Source organism: Pteropus alecto, unplaced genomic scaffold (assembly GCF_000325575.1).
Source record: "Pteropus alecto unplaced genomic scaffold, ASM32557v1 scaffold71, whole genome shotgun sequence".
NCBI classification, from domain to species: Eukaryota; Metazoa; Chordata; class Mammalia; order Chiroptera; family Pteropodidae; genus Pteropus; species Pteropus alecto.
The window spans coordinates 10,407,187-10,425,986 of record NW_006433024.1 but is presented as its reverse complement, the minus strand read 5'-3'; the positions used below and the strand labels follow the sequence as shown (position 1 = coordinate 10,425,986).

Sequence of the window (18,800 nt, the reverse complement as noted above, 5' to 3'; positions counted from 1 at the left end):
TTCCTTCCCTCCCTCCCTCCCTCCCTCCCTTCCTTTGCCTTTGATTCATAGTCCAATCCAATAAAATACACTATTGATTTTTTTGGTGAACTCTGGCAAAAAATAAAATGCAACTGAGTACTAAGAACCTGGAGAAAGGATGGCTTAAAAAAAAAACCATAAAAACCTCAACCTGGTACAGTAATTGCATTTTATTCATGTACCCCACTGTTTTTACTTCTGAACCTGCTGTTTAAATAATCAAAGTGACCTAAAAGAATAAGGAAGTAGGCAGAGAGTGTGGAAAAGCAAGAATGGAGAATTTTTTACATGTAGAGCAGACCAGTGTCTCACCAGCTGGATGGGGAGTGACGGGGTCTGAAGCTGGCTCTGCTCCCTCCTCTTTTATGAAATGCAGGGGAGGGGGAAAGGCTCATCTTGTAAATGTGCATATTTTTATGTAAGAAAAAAGACACAGAACAGCATGTACGTTGATCCATTTTGTAAAATAAAACAAAGCAATACAACAAAAAAAGAAAGATACACGTATGTGTTGTCACATGCATAATAAAATGGTCTGAGAAAGGAATATATTAAGTTATTAAAAGTCATTTGAGGTTAGAGGTGAGTGATGGAGCATCTGGAGGAGGGTAGACTTTGATTCGACTGTATATATTTCTGGGAAGGATATAAGGGAAGGAAAGCAAGGAGGGGTGGGGAGAGACAGAAGCAGGGAGGGCATCTTGATTAGGTGGTGATGGCAGTCGCAGTACTTAGTTAAAATAACCCTTCCCTATGTCTTCACTGCCCGCTATCTCTGTGTTGCCTCCTTCCCTCTTGCCCATCTCTCTTAGCACCTCACTCTGGCAAGAAAGAGAAGAAAGTTGCTAAGTTCATGTCCCCTTCACAAGTCAGAGCCCTTCTGGGCCTTTGTGAGCTGGCTTGGCAGAGAGCTGATGGGCAGGATTTCTGGCGTCCTAGGAAAACCCCATGTGTCACACCCTGATTCTGGTGTGAAAAAGCACAGTCTCTGTGTTACAGGGCGTGGGGAATTCGGGAGAAGGAAAAATTCAAGGGTCAAATAAGTATAACAGTTTAAACAAGTGTTTTATATAATGACTGGGAATGGGGACCACATTCTTTCTGCAGAAGACAAATCCATTGTGGCATTATTTCTTTTCTTTCTGTTTTTGGTCAGAAAAAAAGAAATAAGTACATGACATCTGAAAACGAAAGAATATTCTGGCATTAGCTTTAAGAGAGAGCCCCTGAAACGCACTTCATCAAATTTTTTAAAAAGGAAGCACAGCTGTCCAGAGCCCCAGATTGCTTGGCTTTTCACCTGGCATTTCTGTAGGACTCCACCTCCGACCCTTTGAAATCAAAAGGAATTTTCCCCGATCCGAGTGGCAGTACAGGGTACTTGAATCTGGGCTCCAGTAAGCCAGCATCACCCACGAAAGGACTGAGTGGAGAGGGGGGTCACCACAAAGGTACAATCAGGAGAGAGAGGCTACATGATGGGTTCCAACAGATGTGATCTGCAGATGGTGCTGCAGCGGAGTCAGGTAGCTCCAGTGACTTATAAATAAACTCCAACACCAAACCTTTATAAGGAGGGAGAAGATCTGTGTGAGAAAGAATCTCAAGAGTTAAAGGCAGAAGCATAGGCTCATTTTTATGATGACAGATTTATTACTCGGCTGTTTTTCCTAGGAGAGGTAAATTTGCAATATCTGGAGTCATTGACATAGACTGAACCCCTGAACCTTATCAGGGGAGTCAGGGCAAGAAAATGAGGGCAATATCCAAGACAAGCGGCGTTTCAGAGACCTGCCACCCTAGAGGACCTGGTGCTAGAAATGTCGATTCACTCAAGAATTAGAAAAATCTCTAAGCAAACATCAGTTCATTCTGTGTAGAGTTCTTTTAAGGCCCTGGACAATTCCATGAGAACAGAGGGCAGAGGGCACGAGACAGAGTAATTCAGAGAACGGGGTAAGGCCATACCCCAACAGGTAGGCAGGAAACTGATTCTTGGCCTTTGTTGGACACAACAGAAAAAACTGAGGGTTAAAGCAGCCTGGTGTGTGTGAGTGTGTGCACGCCTGAGTGCCTGTGTGTGGGGGACAGGCTCGGGGGCGGCGCTTGGCAGAGAAAGCGTCTCACCATTTCTCTTCCGTGCCTCTTCCTTTGTCACTTTCTGCTGTGCCATTACATTCTGGGGTGAGCGCCTCCCCGAGCTGGGCTTCCCTGATTCGTTGCTGATGACAGAGCCATTCTCACTGGGCGACCTGCTGGAGGTAACCATAGCAACAGGAAGATGGTAAGTTTCATCTAAGCAGCCTCTTCTCAAGGTTGTTTTATTTGCACAGTTTATGTATGTATTCTTTCATTCTGGTTTTATCCACAAAGAAGACATGATATAGGAAAAGAAAAAAAAAAACCCCATACTACAGCATGGGTTAAGTGGCCGGTTGTTCTGAAGTGCATTTGCTGGCGCTTAGCTCTGCAGAGAAGTTCGGTGAGAGCAGCCCTCAGTTCCCACCTCTTTTTCATTAACCCCCGGTGACTATGGAAACAGTAGCGATGGTTTTTAAGCATGATCTTTTTAAAACACAGCACTTTGGATAGTGTCGCAGAATGTTTGATTCACATGGCATCTTCAAGGATAGGAATGAACCATGGTTTTCTTTGGTTATTCTCTTTACAGAATATATCTTGACTACTAAAGTCACTCCATCATTGACTTCTCATTCTCTCTCTCTCTCTCTCTCTCTCTCTCTCTCACACACACACACACACACACACACACACGTTCTTTAACTGTGCTAACTGCTAACTACTTACATATAAAATTACCAATTTGAGCTATTCATTCATTCAGGAAATACTTTCTGTGCACCAACTCTGTGCTGGGCAGTGTGCCAGGTATACAATATATACAGATGTTAAGACGCTACCCATGCTCTCCAAGAGCTCTGCATCAGGAAGACCTACTATGTGCCAAGGACAATGCTGAATGCTTTCAAAACTGTTAATGAATCATGACGATCCACAGATTTGGTGATTGTCACCCTTGTTTAGCTCAGGGAAGTGAAGTGTCCATCCAGGGCAGAGTCGGGAAGTGGCAAATCACCCTGGAAGCCAGAGCTCCCGCTGAAGGGAGGGGCTTTCCCCACATGCCAGGGCAGCTTCCTTTTACTGTCTTCTACAATGTCCCAGACAAAGCAAGCCTTAACACAGGGCCTCTTGCCTTCCCTCAGAGCAGACGCTGGTCTTCCAGAATCTGGTGGGAAAATGGGCTCTTGCGAGCCCCTGCTGAGGTTCATGCTCCCCCAGGCCTCAGATCATGCTAGCCTGTGGGTGGGCTGAGTATAAACATCAGCTGTCTTGCCCTCTGTGGGGAAGATAACCAGGAGGCAGATAACCAGAGGCCTCATCAAACCCCTCGTTCTTGTATTGTCAATTGTCCAAATTTAGCACTTCGTGTCATCTGGTCCCTACACTGGAAAATTGGAATAAAATATAGCACTTGACCAGTAAGTAAGGTGTTTCTTAAGTGGAAGCCTTTTTCCTCCTCCCTTCCCCCTCTTCATCTTCTGGAAATTGAGAATGCTCAGTTCTATATACTTTCATGTACTTTAGCACCCTAAAAACCACAATGAAAAGTACCCACTTGCAACCGTGGGGGTAAGGCAGAGTGTGCCAAAAGCACTAGGGCCAAGTGACATGTTCTTTGGCAAAGTTCCACGGACAAGTATAAGTTTGGGAAATGTTGTTTACTCTATCCCTTCTTTGGATATTCATAATGCACATTAGCACATCGAAGGCTCTGATTTGTTCTGTCATTGAGACTCATCTTGTTTTGTTTAATCCAGCATTTCCCAGTTTATTTGGCTACAGGCCTCTTTTACCACAAAAACCTGTTAATCCTATAAAATTAGTAACATAAAGAATGTAGTTTGGGAAAATATGGATAAGGCATTAATTTATTGAATATATATTATTTACTCAATAGCTATTTGATCACTGAATGCTGGATATACAAATACACACACACAGAGACGACATATGCCCTTTGGTTATTTTCAAAATCTCACAGTTAATGGCACATAATCTTCTAACTGGCTTTATTGGGACAAAGAGGCTTTTGGTGAGGTCCAGAGGAAAGGAAAGAGAAAGGCTTCTTGTAATCTATTTGACATGCACAAAATACTTAATGGTTTTTGCAACATTTGCATATCTTTCTCATTTGATCCTGAAATAATCTTCTAGCTGTTCTTCTTACTTCAAGGAAAGGTGTGAATGAGCAGATATCTAGAGAGAAAAAACCCTATTCTTCTTTACTCTTTGTGCCAGTTTATAGACCTATATTTACATGGGGCCATCAACCCAAAATTTCTGATCCAAAACAAGAAAGACTTGTACATGTGTCCACTCACACAATGGTAACAAACATGTTTTTGAAAGATAATGTCACCTGCAAGATTGCAGTTTTGGGCTACTGAAGAGTCCCCATTCTGAGGATATGGGTGTACACGGAACCTGAAGAACAACTTCAGGGGAGTGGGTGGGAATTAATCAATGGCTGAACAATTATGGCCAATCAGCTCAATGAAGTACCCACTGCAAATAGCTGTCCCTGTGAGGTTGATTCTCCATGCCGGCCCATTAATCCCAGTCAGAGACCAACAAAATAGCATCACCAGGAGACTAAGTAAGGAAAATGACCCACAATATCTGTCTGGTTGTCTGCAAGTGGCTGAATGCTCATTTTCCTCCAGTTTTAAACCAATTTTAAAAATACCTTAAAGACCACTAAATCACTGGTTTCCCCTGTTTTTCCCTTGTAAAACTTTTCAGATCATCTAACAGACCCATTTTGAGAGGTCCTGCAGTCCTGATCGAGTGGGAGTCAAAAAGCTGATGTGGCAAGATGGGAAAGCCAGAAACACAGATGCATGACGGGTTTGCTCTTTGGCTTGGCATCTTAAAATCTTCCCACACGATCAGAGGTTCTGGTCAGCTGAACTTGAACAGAGGTTAGGTTTCTCCCACAGCTCTGGCAATGATATAGCCAGCCCTTAGTAAAATTATACTGTAGTGGTAAAATTATGAGACAAACACAGAAATCACTCAGCACTGTACACATTGTTTTCTTTATCTGTATTTGCTTCATTTGCTAATATTTCTTAATAAAAATCTGGGGTAACTAATTCAATTTGGTTAGCAAGAGTCGACTTCTTGCTAATTTAAGAAGAAATGCTTGAAACAAACTCTTTAAAAAAAAGAATACTTGTTTTAAAAAATTTTTTTAAAGAAATCTTTATGCAATTTAAACCACTCAGCTGGAATGGGTGGAAAAGAATTTTTATTCTTCCTGACAGTGCTATGTTAATATCCTAATTTTAGTAATTCTACTTATTCCTTTTCAGTGTCCTCTAAGGTGATAAGTTGTTAACATGCTTTTATTGTATTTGGCAAAAATCACCATGAGAATAATTATTTAGGTAATATTACTTGCTAGACAACTCAGATAAATCATCTATTGCAGGAATAGACGTATGTGTCTCTGTATATTTCAATTCTGCCTTGCTTAGGCTCTCCCTTGCTGGGGTAGCCTGGTGCAGTAATGGTCCCAGTTTGTTCACACCTCCCTGTAACCAAACTTTGGGGAGTTCCCTCACACAGTGATTCTGGACTTGACCATGTATTTTGCTTTGGCCGATAGGGCAGTAGCAAATATAATAGAGCAGAGACTGAAAAAGTGCTTGCAATTCGGGGCTTATTTTCTTGTCGCCCTTGGAACCTTGTAACCTACCTTCTGAGAAAGCCAGCGCTAGCCTTCTGGAGGATGAGAGAACATGTGCCAGGAGGCCCCAGTTTCCTGGCCCCCCACACAAGGACATTAATCACTACAAAATGGAAAATTCATTCCTTTGTATTTCCATACTCCACCAATGATGGATCAGAAAATCTTGTCAGCCCTTCCTCCAGAATACCTCTAGAATCCAGTTGTGTCTCACACCGCCATCTCTCAGCTGGCCTCCTGCAACGGCCTCCTAGCAGGTCTGCCTGCTTCTGCTCTGCTTCTCTACAGCCTACTTTCCACACAGCAGCCAGAGCGAGCCTTTAAAACTGCAAGTCGCATCATGTCACTGTTCTTCTCAAAGCCCTCCAATGACTTCTGACCTTTATTCACAACAAAATTCCAAGTTCTGACATTGGTCTGTAGAGCCTGACAGGCTTGGCTTTTGGCAACTCCTCTAACTCAACTGCAACTACTTCCTCCTAGTTCACATCAGCCCCTGGGGCCTTCTTGCTCTTCTTGAAAGCAAGTCAAGAAGCTCCCTCCTCTGGGATTTGTAAACGCTGTTCCGTCGACTTGGAACATTCTTGCCCTAGACAGCCGTGAGGCTTACACATCCTTTCAATCAGGTCTTTCCCAAATGTCACTTTATCAGAGAGGCCTTCCTTGACTTCCTGCTAAAATAGCATCATGTCCCCTTCTCCATCTATCTCTGTACCATGCTTTAGTTTTCTTCTTTATACTCATCGTCACCCGACCTACTATGTATCTGTTTCTCTGTTTATTGCCCATCTGTCCCCACCACGTTGTAAGCCCCATCAGAGCAGGAACTTTGTCTTGTTCACTGCAGTACCATCGGTGTCTGGTAAACAGCAAAGAATCAATAACTATGTTAGGTGAAAGGAGGGAAAGAGGAAAGGAGGCAGGACAGATGTAGCTCTCCCAGCCATTGTGGTCTCAAGGCAAAGGAGAAGGGTTGGCGACAGCAGCTGGTTTAGCCAGCCAACAGGGCTTGCCATAGAGTTCAGTATCTCTTTATAAGGCTTTTGCAAAGTCCTTATAGCAAATCCCCTTCCCGTTAGCCTCACCTCTCCCATATATTATCCACATTGCCACCTGAGTCAGCTTTCTGAAATACAGGCTAGACATGACTGTCTGCCTGAAGAACTTTCTGTGGTTTTCTATTGCCTAGAACATAAAAGCCAAACTCCTTAGCCTGGCCGTTAAAACTCTCCACAATTTTAATCTATCTTCTGGTTTCATCCTTCACAACATCCCAGCCACCATGAGCTCTAAACTCCAGGGACATTCACCATTAAGTGAGCATGGCTGTCCGTGATCTCTCCCAGCTCTTCAGACTGAGCGCCTTTATCTCTTCTTACCTACGGACACCCGACTCACCCTTCAAGGCCCAGCTGAAACGGAAGCTCCTCCACGAGCTTTCCCTCAGCAGAATTAAGTTCTTCCTTCTCCCTTTTCCACAGCCCTTTGTTCGGACTCCGCTGTGGGCGCCCACGCATCGTGCTTGGTATTCCAGCTGTTTATCTCTCTGTCTCTCCATCATGAGATCCTTGGGGTCAAGAATCAACCTTAAACCTTTTCGTAGTCCTCTCAATGCCTGTCAATGTACTCTGTTCATAGCAAAAACTCAATAAAGTTTTTTAACTAAAATCATAAACTATTGCGAAACTGTCAGATAAAAACAACTGTTATGCTGAATGAAAGGCACCGCTTTTAAGAGAAGTTTAAAACCACGTTTGACATCAGTGCCAAATTTATTATACTACAAGCTAAATCTCCGCTGTGTGGTTGATTTGCGATATGAAATCTTACAAAGGGTGGATCGTGAAAAGCAGGTATTGTGATTCTGCTCATCTCCCTTAGTCTCCTTTTCAAATATTCAAAATGAGCACAAAGGGGAATTTTTAAAGAGGACAGAGGAATTAACTTGAAGGCTTTGTCTGCTCTCATCATCAATTATTTCTCTTGCTGACACGGAGAGGGAAACGTTGGCCCCGTGCCTACCTCTTTCTGGATTCAGTGGACTTGGCCGTCTTGATAGTGCTTCCATCCTGGGCGACGTCCCTCTCCTGCAAGGTAGGAGCATCTCTAACAGGGAGTGGAAGGACCACCGTCTCCTGGGTCACAGGGATGACCTCCTCATCCGCTCCTTGCTGGCCCAGGTGCTGTTTGGCATAATCAAAGCCTTGCACAGGCTGCAAAAGAGGAAACAGATTTACAGTCATGTTTCTGGCAAAGTGTGACTCTAATGACGGCTTTGAGAGAAGACAGGCAGGAAAGGGTATGTGATGGGACCATACTTAGCTATCTGATAAACAAGAGTTAAATCAAATCTCCATAATTTCTGTCAGCAAAATCAGAGGCCATGTTAATTCCAGCTAGCTACAGAATCTCTATAGATAATATTTATTCAGAAAAATGAATAGTGTAAACAAGATGCAAATATGTGTGTGAGAATGAACTTCGAGAATTTTGGACCACTAATTTTAAGTCTCTAGGTACGGCTAATTAGAAACTCTTAATTGATACATTAACTAACAGGTCCTGTATCATCTCCTACCTAGGAATATTTTGTCATCCCTTCACTCCTGTGCAGTAACAGGTGTGTGACTTTGCCAAGTTACTTGAACTCTGAACCTCAATTTTTCACCTGAGAAATGAAGATATATGTATCTGCTATACCTCCACCATCCCTGAAAACAGAGGGAAAGAAACATGCTACCACATGTGAGGTAGTACAATTATTAACAGTAAAATGGAATTTATGAAATCACTATTTAATCTAGACCTCTCCCTTAAGCAGGCTGGCTTTCCTATAATTCATTACTAGGAAATTAGTAAGGCTTTTATTGCGCAAAGTCTGAAATCCCGAGTGAATAGGGCAGCTGTGAGCAAAACCCAACAGTCCTCTATTAGTGTGGTAATGAAAAACCAAGAGGCATGTTTAAACAGTCCCTGGGAGTGTCTCTGTTCTGCTTTATACCCTAAAGCAGCGCCATACAGATTTGAGGCAGGACAATGGGGCGGTTAAGGGCAACAGCTCCAAAAACAGACTGTCTGGATTCAAATCCTGACTCTGCCATTTGTTAGCTGGGTGACCTTGGGTATGACTGAAATTCCCTGTACATCAGTTTCCTCATCTGTAAAATGGAGGTAATAATAGTGTTAACAGGATAAAAGATGTTTGTATGTGAGAGTGATATTTAACCACCCTCAAAGGGATGCTGTGTGGATCAAATAAGTAGATTCAAATTCAGCATCTAGCTAAGTGCCTGGCACATAGTAAGTGCTCGATCAAAATTCATCACTATCGTTTGCCTTCCTACTAAATCATAGTCCAGGTGAAACAGACATCAGTGATTCTCTTCAAGAAAATTTGGAGATGAAATTTGACCTCCACCATTTGGGTTTTATCAGAACTTGATATGATTAGAAACTAGCTCTTCCTTCTGCAGCCAATTTAGCTGGGAAACATAACAGGAAGGCTCCAGCTGGATTTAATGGTCTAGGACTGTGATCCAACCTGTTAAATCTTGCTACTGTGTTTCAGAACAGAGTTTTATTGCTAAATCCAGCAAAGCTTCTTATTTTAAGCTGTTTGTAGCTCTGCCATGGACGGTTCCCCCAAGTCCATGGGTCACTCACTCTGGGAAGGGGTGTGCGCACCCCTCCCTCTTCTCTGAGACACTCACACTCTGACTCATGCGGTAATCATGACATTCTATGCCAGGATCTGGGACTCTGTGTCTGAAACAGTGTTTGTCTATTCATTTCCCTCCCCTAAGAGTGGAGCTTTAGGATGACTGGATAGTGTTTCTAGAATACTGAATTGCCTGCTCCTCCTATGATCAATTGGTTATCAATTGGTTCGACTGAAATGTTTCCAGAAGCTGAGCTTTCCTCTCCTAGTCCACTGTTTTTATTGACTCCTGCCTTGGTCTTGTTGCTTCTATTCTACTCCTTTCCAGGCCCGCCCTTGACAAGCTCCAAAGTTATCTCCCTTAAATCATATCAGGTCATTAAAAATGTTTCGAGGCCCTCTAAGTCCTTGGCAAGGCAGGCAAGGCCCTTCACATTCTGGCTGAATCCACCTGCCCCATTTCATCTCCTGTTGGCCCCTTTTCTGCAATACCCTCACGTCCCCATTATCCTATTCAGCTTTGTTCCAACTGTAGTTGTTGAGCACTGGCTTGTGCCCAGGACTGCGCCTGATGCTGGCGAAATAAATACGAATAATAACTGGCTTCTGACCCTCAAGGAACACAGTTTCGGCTTCATTTGTTATTACTAGTACGGTATCAAAAACATGACATAAACTTGTCATTTCGTCATACAGTTCAAGAAGGTAGGTACTATTATGGTTTCTCATTTTAAAGATGAAGAAACTGAGGCTTAGAGAGGTCAAGTGACTTCCCCAGGCTCACACAGCTCGTCTGTGGTGGAGCCAGAGCCAGGACCTCCAACCACTGCTGATAATTCTTCCTATGGCCCTTCCTTTCCTTCTGCAGCCTGCCATCTTGGCTGGGCTCTCCTACTGTACTCGGCCTCACTTCTGTGCTAAGACTCCTGGCACATTAGTGAGGAATTAGAAGTCTCCAATGGCAGCTAAGACTTCCCAAGAACCCAGTGAGGACAAGCTGGCTCTGGCCCTCTCCTCCCCGACGCTCTCTCTGGATTTGGCTTCTCACCCTTCACACTGAGTTGAAGTTATCTGTTGGATACTTCAGGGTACTGGGTTGATGATGGGTGAGCAGAAATAGAGACATTAAGGAATTAGAAGCTTAAAACGTGGCCACTGTTATCAGGTTAATAATAATCCCTGCATATGTTCAGTATTTAGAGCCCGCAAAACACTGACACTTCATTTCATCCTCACAATAACTCCATGAGGTAAGCAGGGCAAACATCATAGTCTTCATTTGACAGGTAAGAAGACAAAGCTCAAAGAGGTTCAGTGACTTGCCCAAGATCACACAGCTAATTGGTGAAAGACTCAAGACCAGTCCCTCACTCTTCTGACTGACAGGGTAGTGGTCTTTCAACCTTCAACTTGAAAATTACCTGAGATTAGCTAACTGCCCATTGGACAAACATGATGAACCCCAACCCCATTAACTTATCATCATTAAGTATCTATGGTTACTTCGATGAGTTTTATAAAATTATCAAATCAAAGTCATCTCCAATAATTTCAAAGGTACTCATATTTAAAAAAGAAAGCATGTGTAATAATAAAAGCCAACTTGTACATAATATTTATTATATACTGGGCATAGCTCGAGGTAACTTATGTAACTCACTTGATCCTCACAACAACCTGTAAGTGAATACTGTTATCTCCATTTCATGGGTGAGGAAATTGAGGCAAAAAGAAGTTAAGTACAGGGCATACTAGCATGCGAGGAAAAGGAAACAGTTGGATACCTTTGGGAGTGACCAACCTGTTCTGAGCAGATGGCCAAGCCAACCACTGCAGGCCCTCCAAGTCCATCCTGTGTCTGGATATGGCCCTAACTGGTGTCTGCTAAGACTGCCTATCCCGGGGAGCCATGTTCTCCTCAATTATATGAAGGAAAAAACTGGGCAAAGGCTGTGGACTCAATGACGAAGAGTAAAGGGAAGTGAATTAGGAAGAAAGGAGGTGACAAATGGCACGATGCCTGGCCCTCCTGCATTTATCACCTTCTTTTTTTTTTTTTTTTGAATTAATTAATTTTTTATGGTGACACTGGTTAATGAAATCCAATAAGTCTCAGCTGTACATTTTAACGGTAAGGCAGAAATATATTTACACTGTGTGTTCACTTCCCATAGTTAGATTTCTTTTTGTCACCAAATATTTGACCTCCTTTACCCCGTCTACCTACCCCCAACACTCCCCATCTCCTTCTTGACATTCTATCTGCAGAAGCCTAAATGACAACTTTGGTAACAGGTTCTGCCTTTGACAGACGGGGGGCGTACACGCCCTGGCCTCGGCTCCCAGGACAGTCACACTCCCATCTTCATAGCATGCTAAGTATACTACCGAGTCTCAGCAAGGATGCCCGGGAATGTACTCTGGCACTGCATCCTGTGTTCTGATGACACACAGTGATATCCCGGGAGACTGGGAGACCATCCTTCTAGTCTCTGGACTGGTGGCGAAGGCGAACTTTTTCGTCCCGCCTCATCCCTTGACATTAAATAAATTCTGCTCACACACACAGGTTGTGAGCAGTGAGGCAGGTGGCTCTCCTCTTCCAAACACTGCAGTGTCCCTGGGTTGCAACAGAAGAACTGTGGTAAGAAAGAGGCAGGTCCACCCTGCTCATTTCCCATGATAAAAGGGCTTTGGAAATCAAAGTGTGTAGACCGGCCTCATAGAGGGAGAAAACCACCAGCATCAACACACACAAGCGAATTTAATCATCTTGTGGAACATAAATTTGCTTAATTTTCAACATCAGCCAGGTATCTCTCGAAGCACAATGCATTGGGTAGGGATATAAAAAAAGGGGCTGTGAGAACCCACAAACATCAATCTGTTCCAGCTTCAGATAGTGCTCAAGCCAGAAGGTATGCTGAAATGTGCTGGCCAACTCATCTTGGCAAATTAATAACATTTTGGCTTAATCTATAACACAAAGATGGCATTTATGACCTCAGTATGACATGTTTTGCATTGCTGGACCGGGCTGCAATTAGATTCTAGTGATTACTGCTATGTCTGAAAGGCTCAGGTTGTAACTAAGCTAAGATAGAAATGAAATACTCCTTCCTGGAACAGTTTCATTTTTCACTGCTTGGGTTATTACCAACATCGTGCCGCATCTGGGAAGCGGGCGGCTTGGTGTCAACAGAAACAACAACATTCTTTGGGGTTTGGCTCTTTAGCAGACAGGGTGTCAAATCAGGCTGCAGCTTCTCAACAGGTGAATTGGTTTAATAAACAGTAACATTCATCTGATTACTTTTGCTGAAGCGAGGTGTGATCACCCAAAAAGAACGAGGCCTGTGTGGCTCCCGGCAAGGATGTGAAACTCTGTGCACTGTGTCATTCCTGCACAGGTGGACAAAGCTCTCAAGTTCAGAGCTGGAAGGGGATTCCATCTGCCAAGGCTCAGGGTTCAGGGAGGTGTATAAAGTAGAAAGAGCCCAAAGACTCAGAAATGGGCCTGAGTTAACCCTCTGCTGAGAGCTATGTGACTTTGGACAAGTCCCACAGTCCCTCTTTTCTCTGGGGCCCTTAGCAGTGAAATGAAAATAATAAAACCTGTCCTGGCTACGACCTACCTCATAGGGCTGCTATGATGAGCAAACGAGGCGACAGACCTAAATGAGCCTGGCAAATTGTAAGGCATTCTTTAAACATCGAGTAGCACAGGTTATTAAATTTCCTTCAGGGACTACCACGAAGGGAGCTAGGTGACTAGAAAATTAGCCTTCAGAATTTCTGCAGTCCATTACCTTCCCAGTCACCGGAGGTGGCTGGGGCAGACCTGGGGAGGCTGCGGAGAGTGGACGAGGCTCCCAGCCAAGCTTCCTTGAAGCCACTGGACTGATTTGACAGCCGGTTGGCCGAAGCTCTGTAGCTTGCCCGTCCTGGCAGCCTCTGAAGCCAAGCCACTCCGGCTAACAGAAGAAGGAAAGTTTTGAGGGTCTAATGTTTCCCAAAAGCCTTGCTTTATGAGCCAAGAGACCTGGATCCACCATCAGTTCTGCTATTTACTAACTGTGTGATCTCGGAGTCGCTTCTTCTCCGTAAAAGGAGGGCGTCACATTAGATGACCATTAAGGCCTCTTTCAGCTCTATCTAGCTCCTGGTTTTCTGTGCTTCAGTTACCTTGGTGCAGTGAGGATTAACTGAGTTGCTGCAAGCAGAGCACTCAGAAGCAGTTACAGCAAAGAGTAAGCATTAGGTAAAAATTAGCTATCATGTCCTGATCATAAAGTAAGGTGTATAAAACAACACTGAATTGTTCACTTAAAAATGGTTAAAATGGTAAATTTTGTTATGTATATTTTACTATAATTTTTAAATATTCAAACGGAAATTAATAAAGGGTCTCTCTCCAAATGAAGCTCAGTAGGATGTTTCTGAAGGTACTTGCAAGGGCCTCGAAAGCCAAGGGAGAAAAGGCAGGCAGAGCCCCTGCAGGCTGGGACCCCCGCACCTTTCTTCCCGCTTCCACCATGTACCTTTGCTCTCTGAGGCAGGTTCATCACAGTGTCCGGCTTGAAGTCGTTCTTGTTCTTCCGGCAGAGTACAGCAGTGATGATGATGATGATGACTGTGACCACGGCGATGGGTGCCAGCACCGCGGCAATGATCCACAGGTTGTTGGGCGGGTTCTTCACCACAGCTGCAGGAAAGAGCCAGCAAGAAGCACATGACAAGGAGCACTGGCAAGGGGAAGGCAACCCGGAGATAAACGCCTCCAAGTCTCAAGTCATGAGATTGGTGAAGAGGGATTGGGATCAGAAAGGTTCTTGCCTTGGGCGAGTTACTCAAGGTCTCTGAGTCTGTTTCCTCATCCGTAAAATGGGGCACTCACTTTGCGAGGCGTCAGTGAGACAAGATACACGTGGTGCTTTAGGAGGTGCTCAATAAATGCTAGCCTTCACCATGACTAAGAGAAGGAGGAGGAAGATGGATCTGTATCAATTTTCTTCATTGGTGATGTCCAAGACATCTGAAGATCAGAGCAGTGCTGGAGTCAGGAGGCAAAGGCCACCGAGAAGAGGACTCTAACTATTGTAGTGAAGTCACCCTCTCAGTGAGCAATGATTAAAATATAACCTGGTGGACCTCCCTCCCTCCCACCTCCACAAATGGCTGGCTGGGGAAGCTTGGAAACACCTTGGTCTAATAAAAAAGATCATGTTGTCCTCAGAGCCGGGAGAAAAGAACAGAGTAACTGAAGCCATTGTCAGTAGGAAGAATGTGCTATTAGAATAGTAGGCGCCTCCAGCGGGTGGAGCTGGTATTAGTTAATCTGCAAAGGGCAACAGGGTGATGATCATGTTCTATATCACGGTAGGGGCTGGGGTTACACAGGTATATATACGTTTGTCAGAATTCATCAAATTATATATTTGAGATCTGCGCATTTCACTGTATGTAAATTTTACGCAGAAACATCACAAACGAATATTGAACTCTAGGCAATGATATGCATGCTAAAGTGTTTCAGGTTAAAGCCTACCGATGTTTGCAATTTACTTTGAAATGCATCAAAAAATAAGATGGATTAATGGGTGATTGGTGGGATGCACAGATAAACAGATACATGAAAATAAAAATACAGTAAAATGCTGATTGTGGAATCTAGGTGGTGGGAACATGGGTGTTGGCTGTACAATTCTTTCAACTTTTTAATAAGCTGGGTTAGGAAAGTATGAAAGAGAAAACACTTTCGACATGAAATGGATGTGTGTCTCCCATGATCACTGGTGAAGAACCTTGGAAAACACTTCAGTCCAATCAAAAGGACCAATATGTTCTTAGAACTACAGTAAAGAAAATAGTAAGAAAAGCAATTGGCTGTAGGAAGGAAGAGTTACGGGGAGGGAGTGGGTTCTGCAGGAAATCTAGAAAACAAGAACCGAAGGTCAGGCAAGGACTTGCCCACACCAGGAGAGTGTGCTCCGGCTGGCAGATGTGAGTAATGTGGATAAATGGCAGGTCTATCCTGGTGGACCAGATGGCCACACTGGCTGTTTCAGCTTGGTGACACCCAAGTACCAAGTTCTCTTCTCTCCCACTCCTGAGATGATCTCATAGACTCCCGGCTTTAAATACCATCTCTGTTCTGATGATGCTCATTTATATATCCAAGCTCTACTCTGAATTCTAGATTCCTATATCCAACTGCCAGCTCAAATCTCCAATTAAAAACTTAAGAGATATCTCAAATTTAATATGTCCAGAACCCATCCTTAATTCCTCCCCCCAAAACCTTTTCTTCCTGTGATATTCTCCACGCCAATAAAAGGCAATTCCTTCCTTCCAGTTGCTCAGGCCAATAACTTTGCCGTGAATGTTGACCCTTCTCTTATACTTTCGCCCAGTATCCTATTCATCAACAAACCCTGTCAACGCCATCTTCAAAATATATCCAGAATCTGTTCACTTCTTCCTATTACCACTGTTTCACTGTGGTCCAAGCTATCAACATCTTTCACTTGATTTACTGCCATGGCCTCATACCTTGTCCCTGTCCCTATAGTTTATTTGCAACACAGCAGCTAGAACGATCCTTTAAAAATTCAGATCATAACCCTCTTCTGCTCAAAACCCTCCAGAGGTTCCCACCCTATGCAAAGTAAGAGCCGGAGTCCTTATAATTTCTGTAAGACCCGAAGTGATCTGCCCCTCCAAGCAACTCTGTTACTTCTCTGGCCTTATAGCTCACTGCTCTTTCCTCAACTCATTCTGCTCACGCTTACTGACCTCCTACTGCTCTTCAAATGTGCTGGACATGCTCCTGTCCTAGGGCCTTTGCACTGGCTGATTTCTCTATCTAGAACATCCTTCACCTAGATATCCATGTGACTCCCACCCTCACTTCTGTCGGGGCTCTGAACAAGTATCACCCTAGCTGTGAGGCCTTCCCTGTACTCTATATAAAATAACAATCTCTGCCCCTGGCACTCTCCGTGCCCCTCGTCCTGCTTAATTTTTCTCTAAAGCAGTACTTCTCAAACTTTAATGTGCACATCGATCAAATGGGAATCTTGTTCATATGTGGGTTCTGATTCCATAGGTTGGGGTGGGGCTTGAGATTCTGCCTTTCTAACAGGCTACCAAATCGTGTCCATGCAGCAGGCCCCCATGCAACACTTGAGTAGCAAAGCTCTAAAGCATATATCACTGTCTGAAATGATTCATACGTAGTTAGTTGCTCATCATCTGTCACTCTCTACCCTCCATTAGAATGCACGCTCTAAGAGGGCAGGGAATGCCTCCACAGCACCTAGAACAGAGCCTTGCACAAAGTAGGTACTCAATTTAAAGATGAATGAATATATAAACGAATTCCCTTACTCCTGCTGCAATTTGGCTCCCCACACAGATTTTCATACAGGGCAGAGTAACAGCTGGTTCAAAGGTAATGTACCAACCCCTTGGTAGTTTTTAGTCCATATGTTAAATTAACATACTGCCAATCTGGTTTATGTAACAACCTCTTGTAAGACTGGTGAGCATGAGTTGATCCCCCTGATCCTGCTGACTCTGGGGCTACAAGATCAGTGAACCTGAGGACCAGACTCTGGAATAAAAGACTCCACCAGTAAGCACCACATTGTGAGGACCTGCCTGAGGAGCCATCTGTCTCTCGGACGCCAACCATCCCGACTTCAAATGGTCCCTGAGCCAAGACCTGCCTCTTACCAGGCAGCACTTGGATCTGGAGAGCTATTAGAACAAAAGAATTTCTTTTCTCCAGTTTTTATCAATTGGTGATTAATCACATTATTAACTTCTGAAAACATCTCATTAGCTAATGTGCTTTGGTTGACATTAAACATTTAATTGCTACTGCTTTTAGTAATTTGGTATTTATATGTGAGTTTATGCCATTAACATTTTTTAAAGCTTAGAGTTGCTGTGAAAAATATCAATATGCCTCTTTCTGGCCATGCTATTCTATCCTAATAGAGAAAAATGTACAGTGTATCAGAACATGATATCTTAAATATATACCTATTTTTTTCATTAGCAAGAATGAAATCTTTACATGTGTTCTGCTTTTATTCAGCTTTGTTTTGGTGGATATGTTCCTTCTTAGTGCAGTTTGTAAAATCCTTTCACTTCTACTTAAATGGGAAGAAAACAGATGTATCTTATGTACATTAAAAAATTAATTTAACAGTGGTCAAAGGAATAGTAAAGTTAGGTCAACTGAAGTCGTCCAAATCCAATATATTCAGTGGCAAAGAGATCTAAAACTACAAAGTCATGTACTGAGGTGAAAAGGAACAAATGGTTATTTAATTTGCAAGAATTTCAGTAGAGGATGGGAAAAGGGGACAACGTGGTCTGAGCATCTCGTGTGTTAGGCACTGTGACAGGACCTTGTCTGGGTGCTATGCTCACCCCCAATTCGAAGGAGAGCAAACTGAGCCCCAGGGAGGTTAGACGTTTTTATAAAAAGTCATTTACCTGAAATACACAGTTTAAGTTTGTTCTGTTAACACACATGCATAGAAATATTTAGTATTTGTCAGAAAGAATGAAGTCAAAGGATCCACATGACCTAAACTGAGAATAAATTATTCTTCTATGGAACAAATCTTGAAAGGAGAAGGAATCGATTCAAAATTATTTCTGGCTCATGTTTCGTAGCTGTCAAAACACCAGAGTTCAGGATTGGTGTGAGTGGATGCACCGGAGGGGCCATCCCAGGCCCCAGTACCAGGTGATGCTTGGCCCACTTTGCTCTCCTGCCCAAACCCTCCCGTGGCTGACGTCCTACTCAAGGTGCAGCCTGTGAGGTTCACATGATTGTGGCCCCTCATGGTACCTCTGACCTCATGGCTGTTACCCTCCTCCATCAGTGACCTCCTCACTGGGTCTCAAGCCCTTCCCCCCTGCCTAGAACCTTGCCCCAGATGTCCTCAGATGGTCACTCAAAGGTTACTTCGTCAGTGATCCTCTTCTTGAACGCCCTCCCCCCATACACACACAATTTAAAATTGCAACCGTTGTCTCTTCAACATCCCCTATCCCTTCCCTGCTTAATTTTTCTCCATGGCAATAAGCATCTACCATATTATTTATTCTGTCCAGGAGGGCAGGGGTTTTTGTCTGCTTCATTCACTGCTGTATCTCCAGTGCCTAGAATAGTATCAGGCACATAATATGTGCTCAAAAAAACATTTGTTGAAGGAATGAATGAGATAGATGTCTAATGGCCATGTTAGATTCTATACAGGAAGAATACTCCCTACTCCACCGGCTGGATGACCACTCTGAAGGGCTTCTCACTCCAGAATCTGGAGC

General features: G+C 43.6%; 1 protein-coding gene across 3 annotated transcripts in view; it reads right to left on the bottom strand.

Moving 5' to 3' along the window:
- Positions 1-18,800, bottom strand: part of KIAA1549L (KIAA1549 like) — a 231,813-nt gene that overhangs the window by 49,504 nt on the left and 163,509 nt on the right. For 2 of the 3 annotated variants that reach the window (XM_015586326.2, XM_006908018.3), the window contains exons 11-13: positions 13,994-14,157; positions 7,817-8,007; positions 2,149-2,276 (exon numbers count right to left, since the gene is read on the bottom strand). In XM_015586326.2, coding sequence (XP_015441812.1) covers positions 2,149-2,276; positions 7,817-8,007; positions 13,994-14,157 — 483 coding nt within the window. The remainder of the gene's footprint in view (positions 1-2,148; positions 2,277-7,816; positions 8,008-13,993; positions 14,158-18,800) is intronic. The other variant, XM_025044169.1, reaches the window with a different exon arrangement.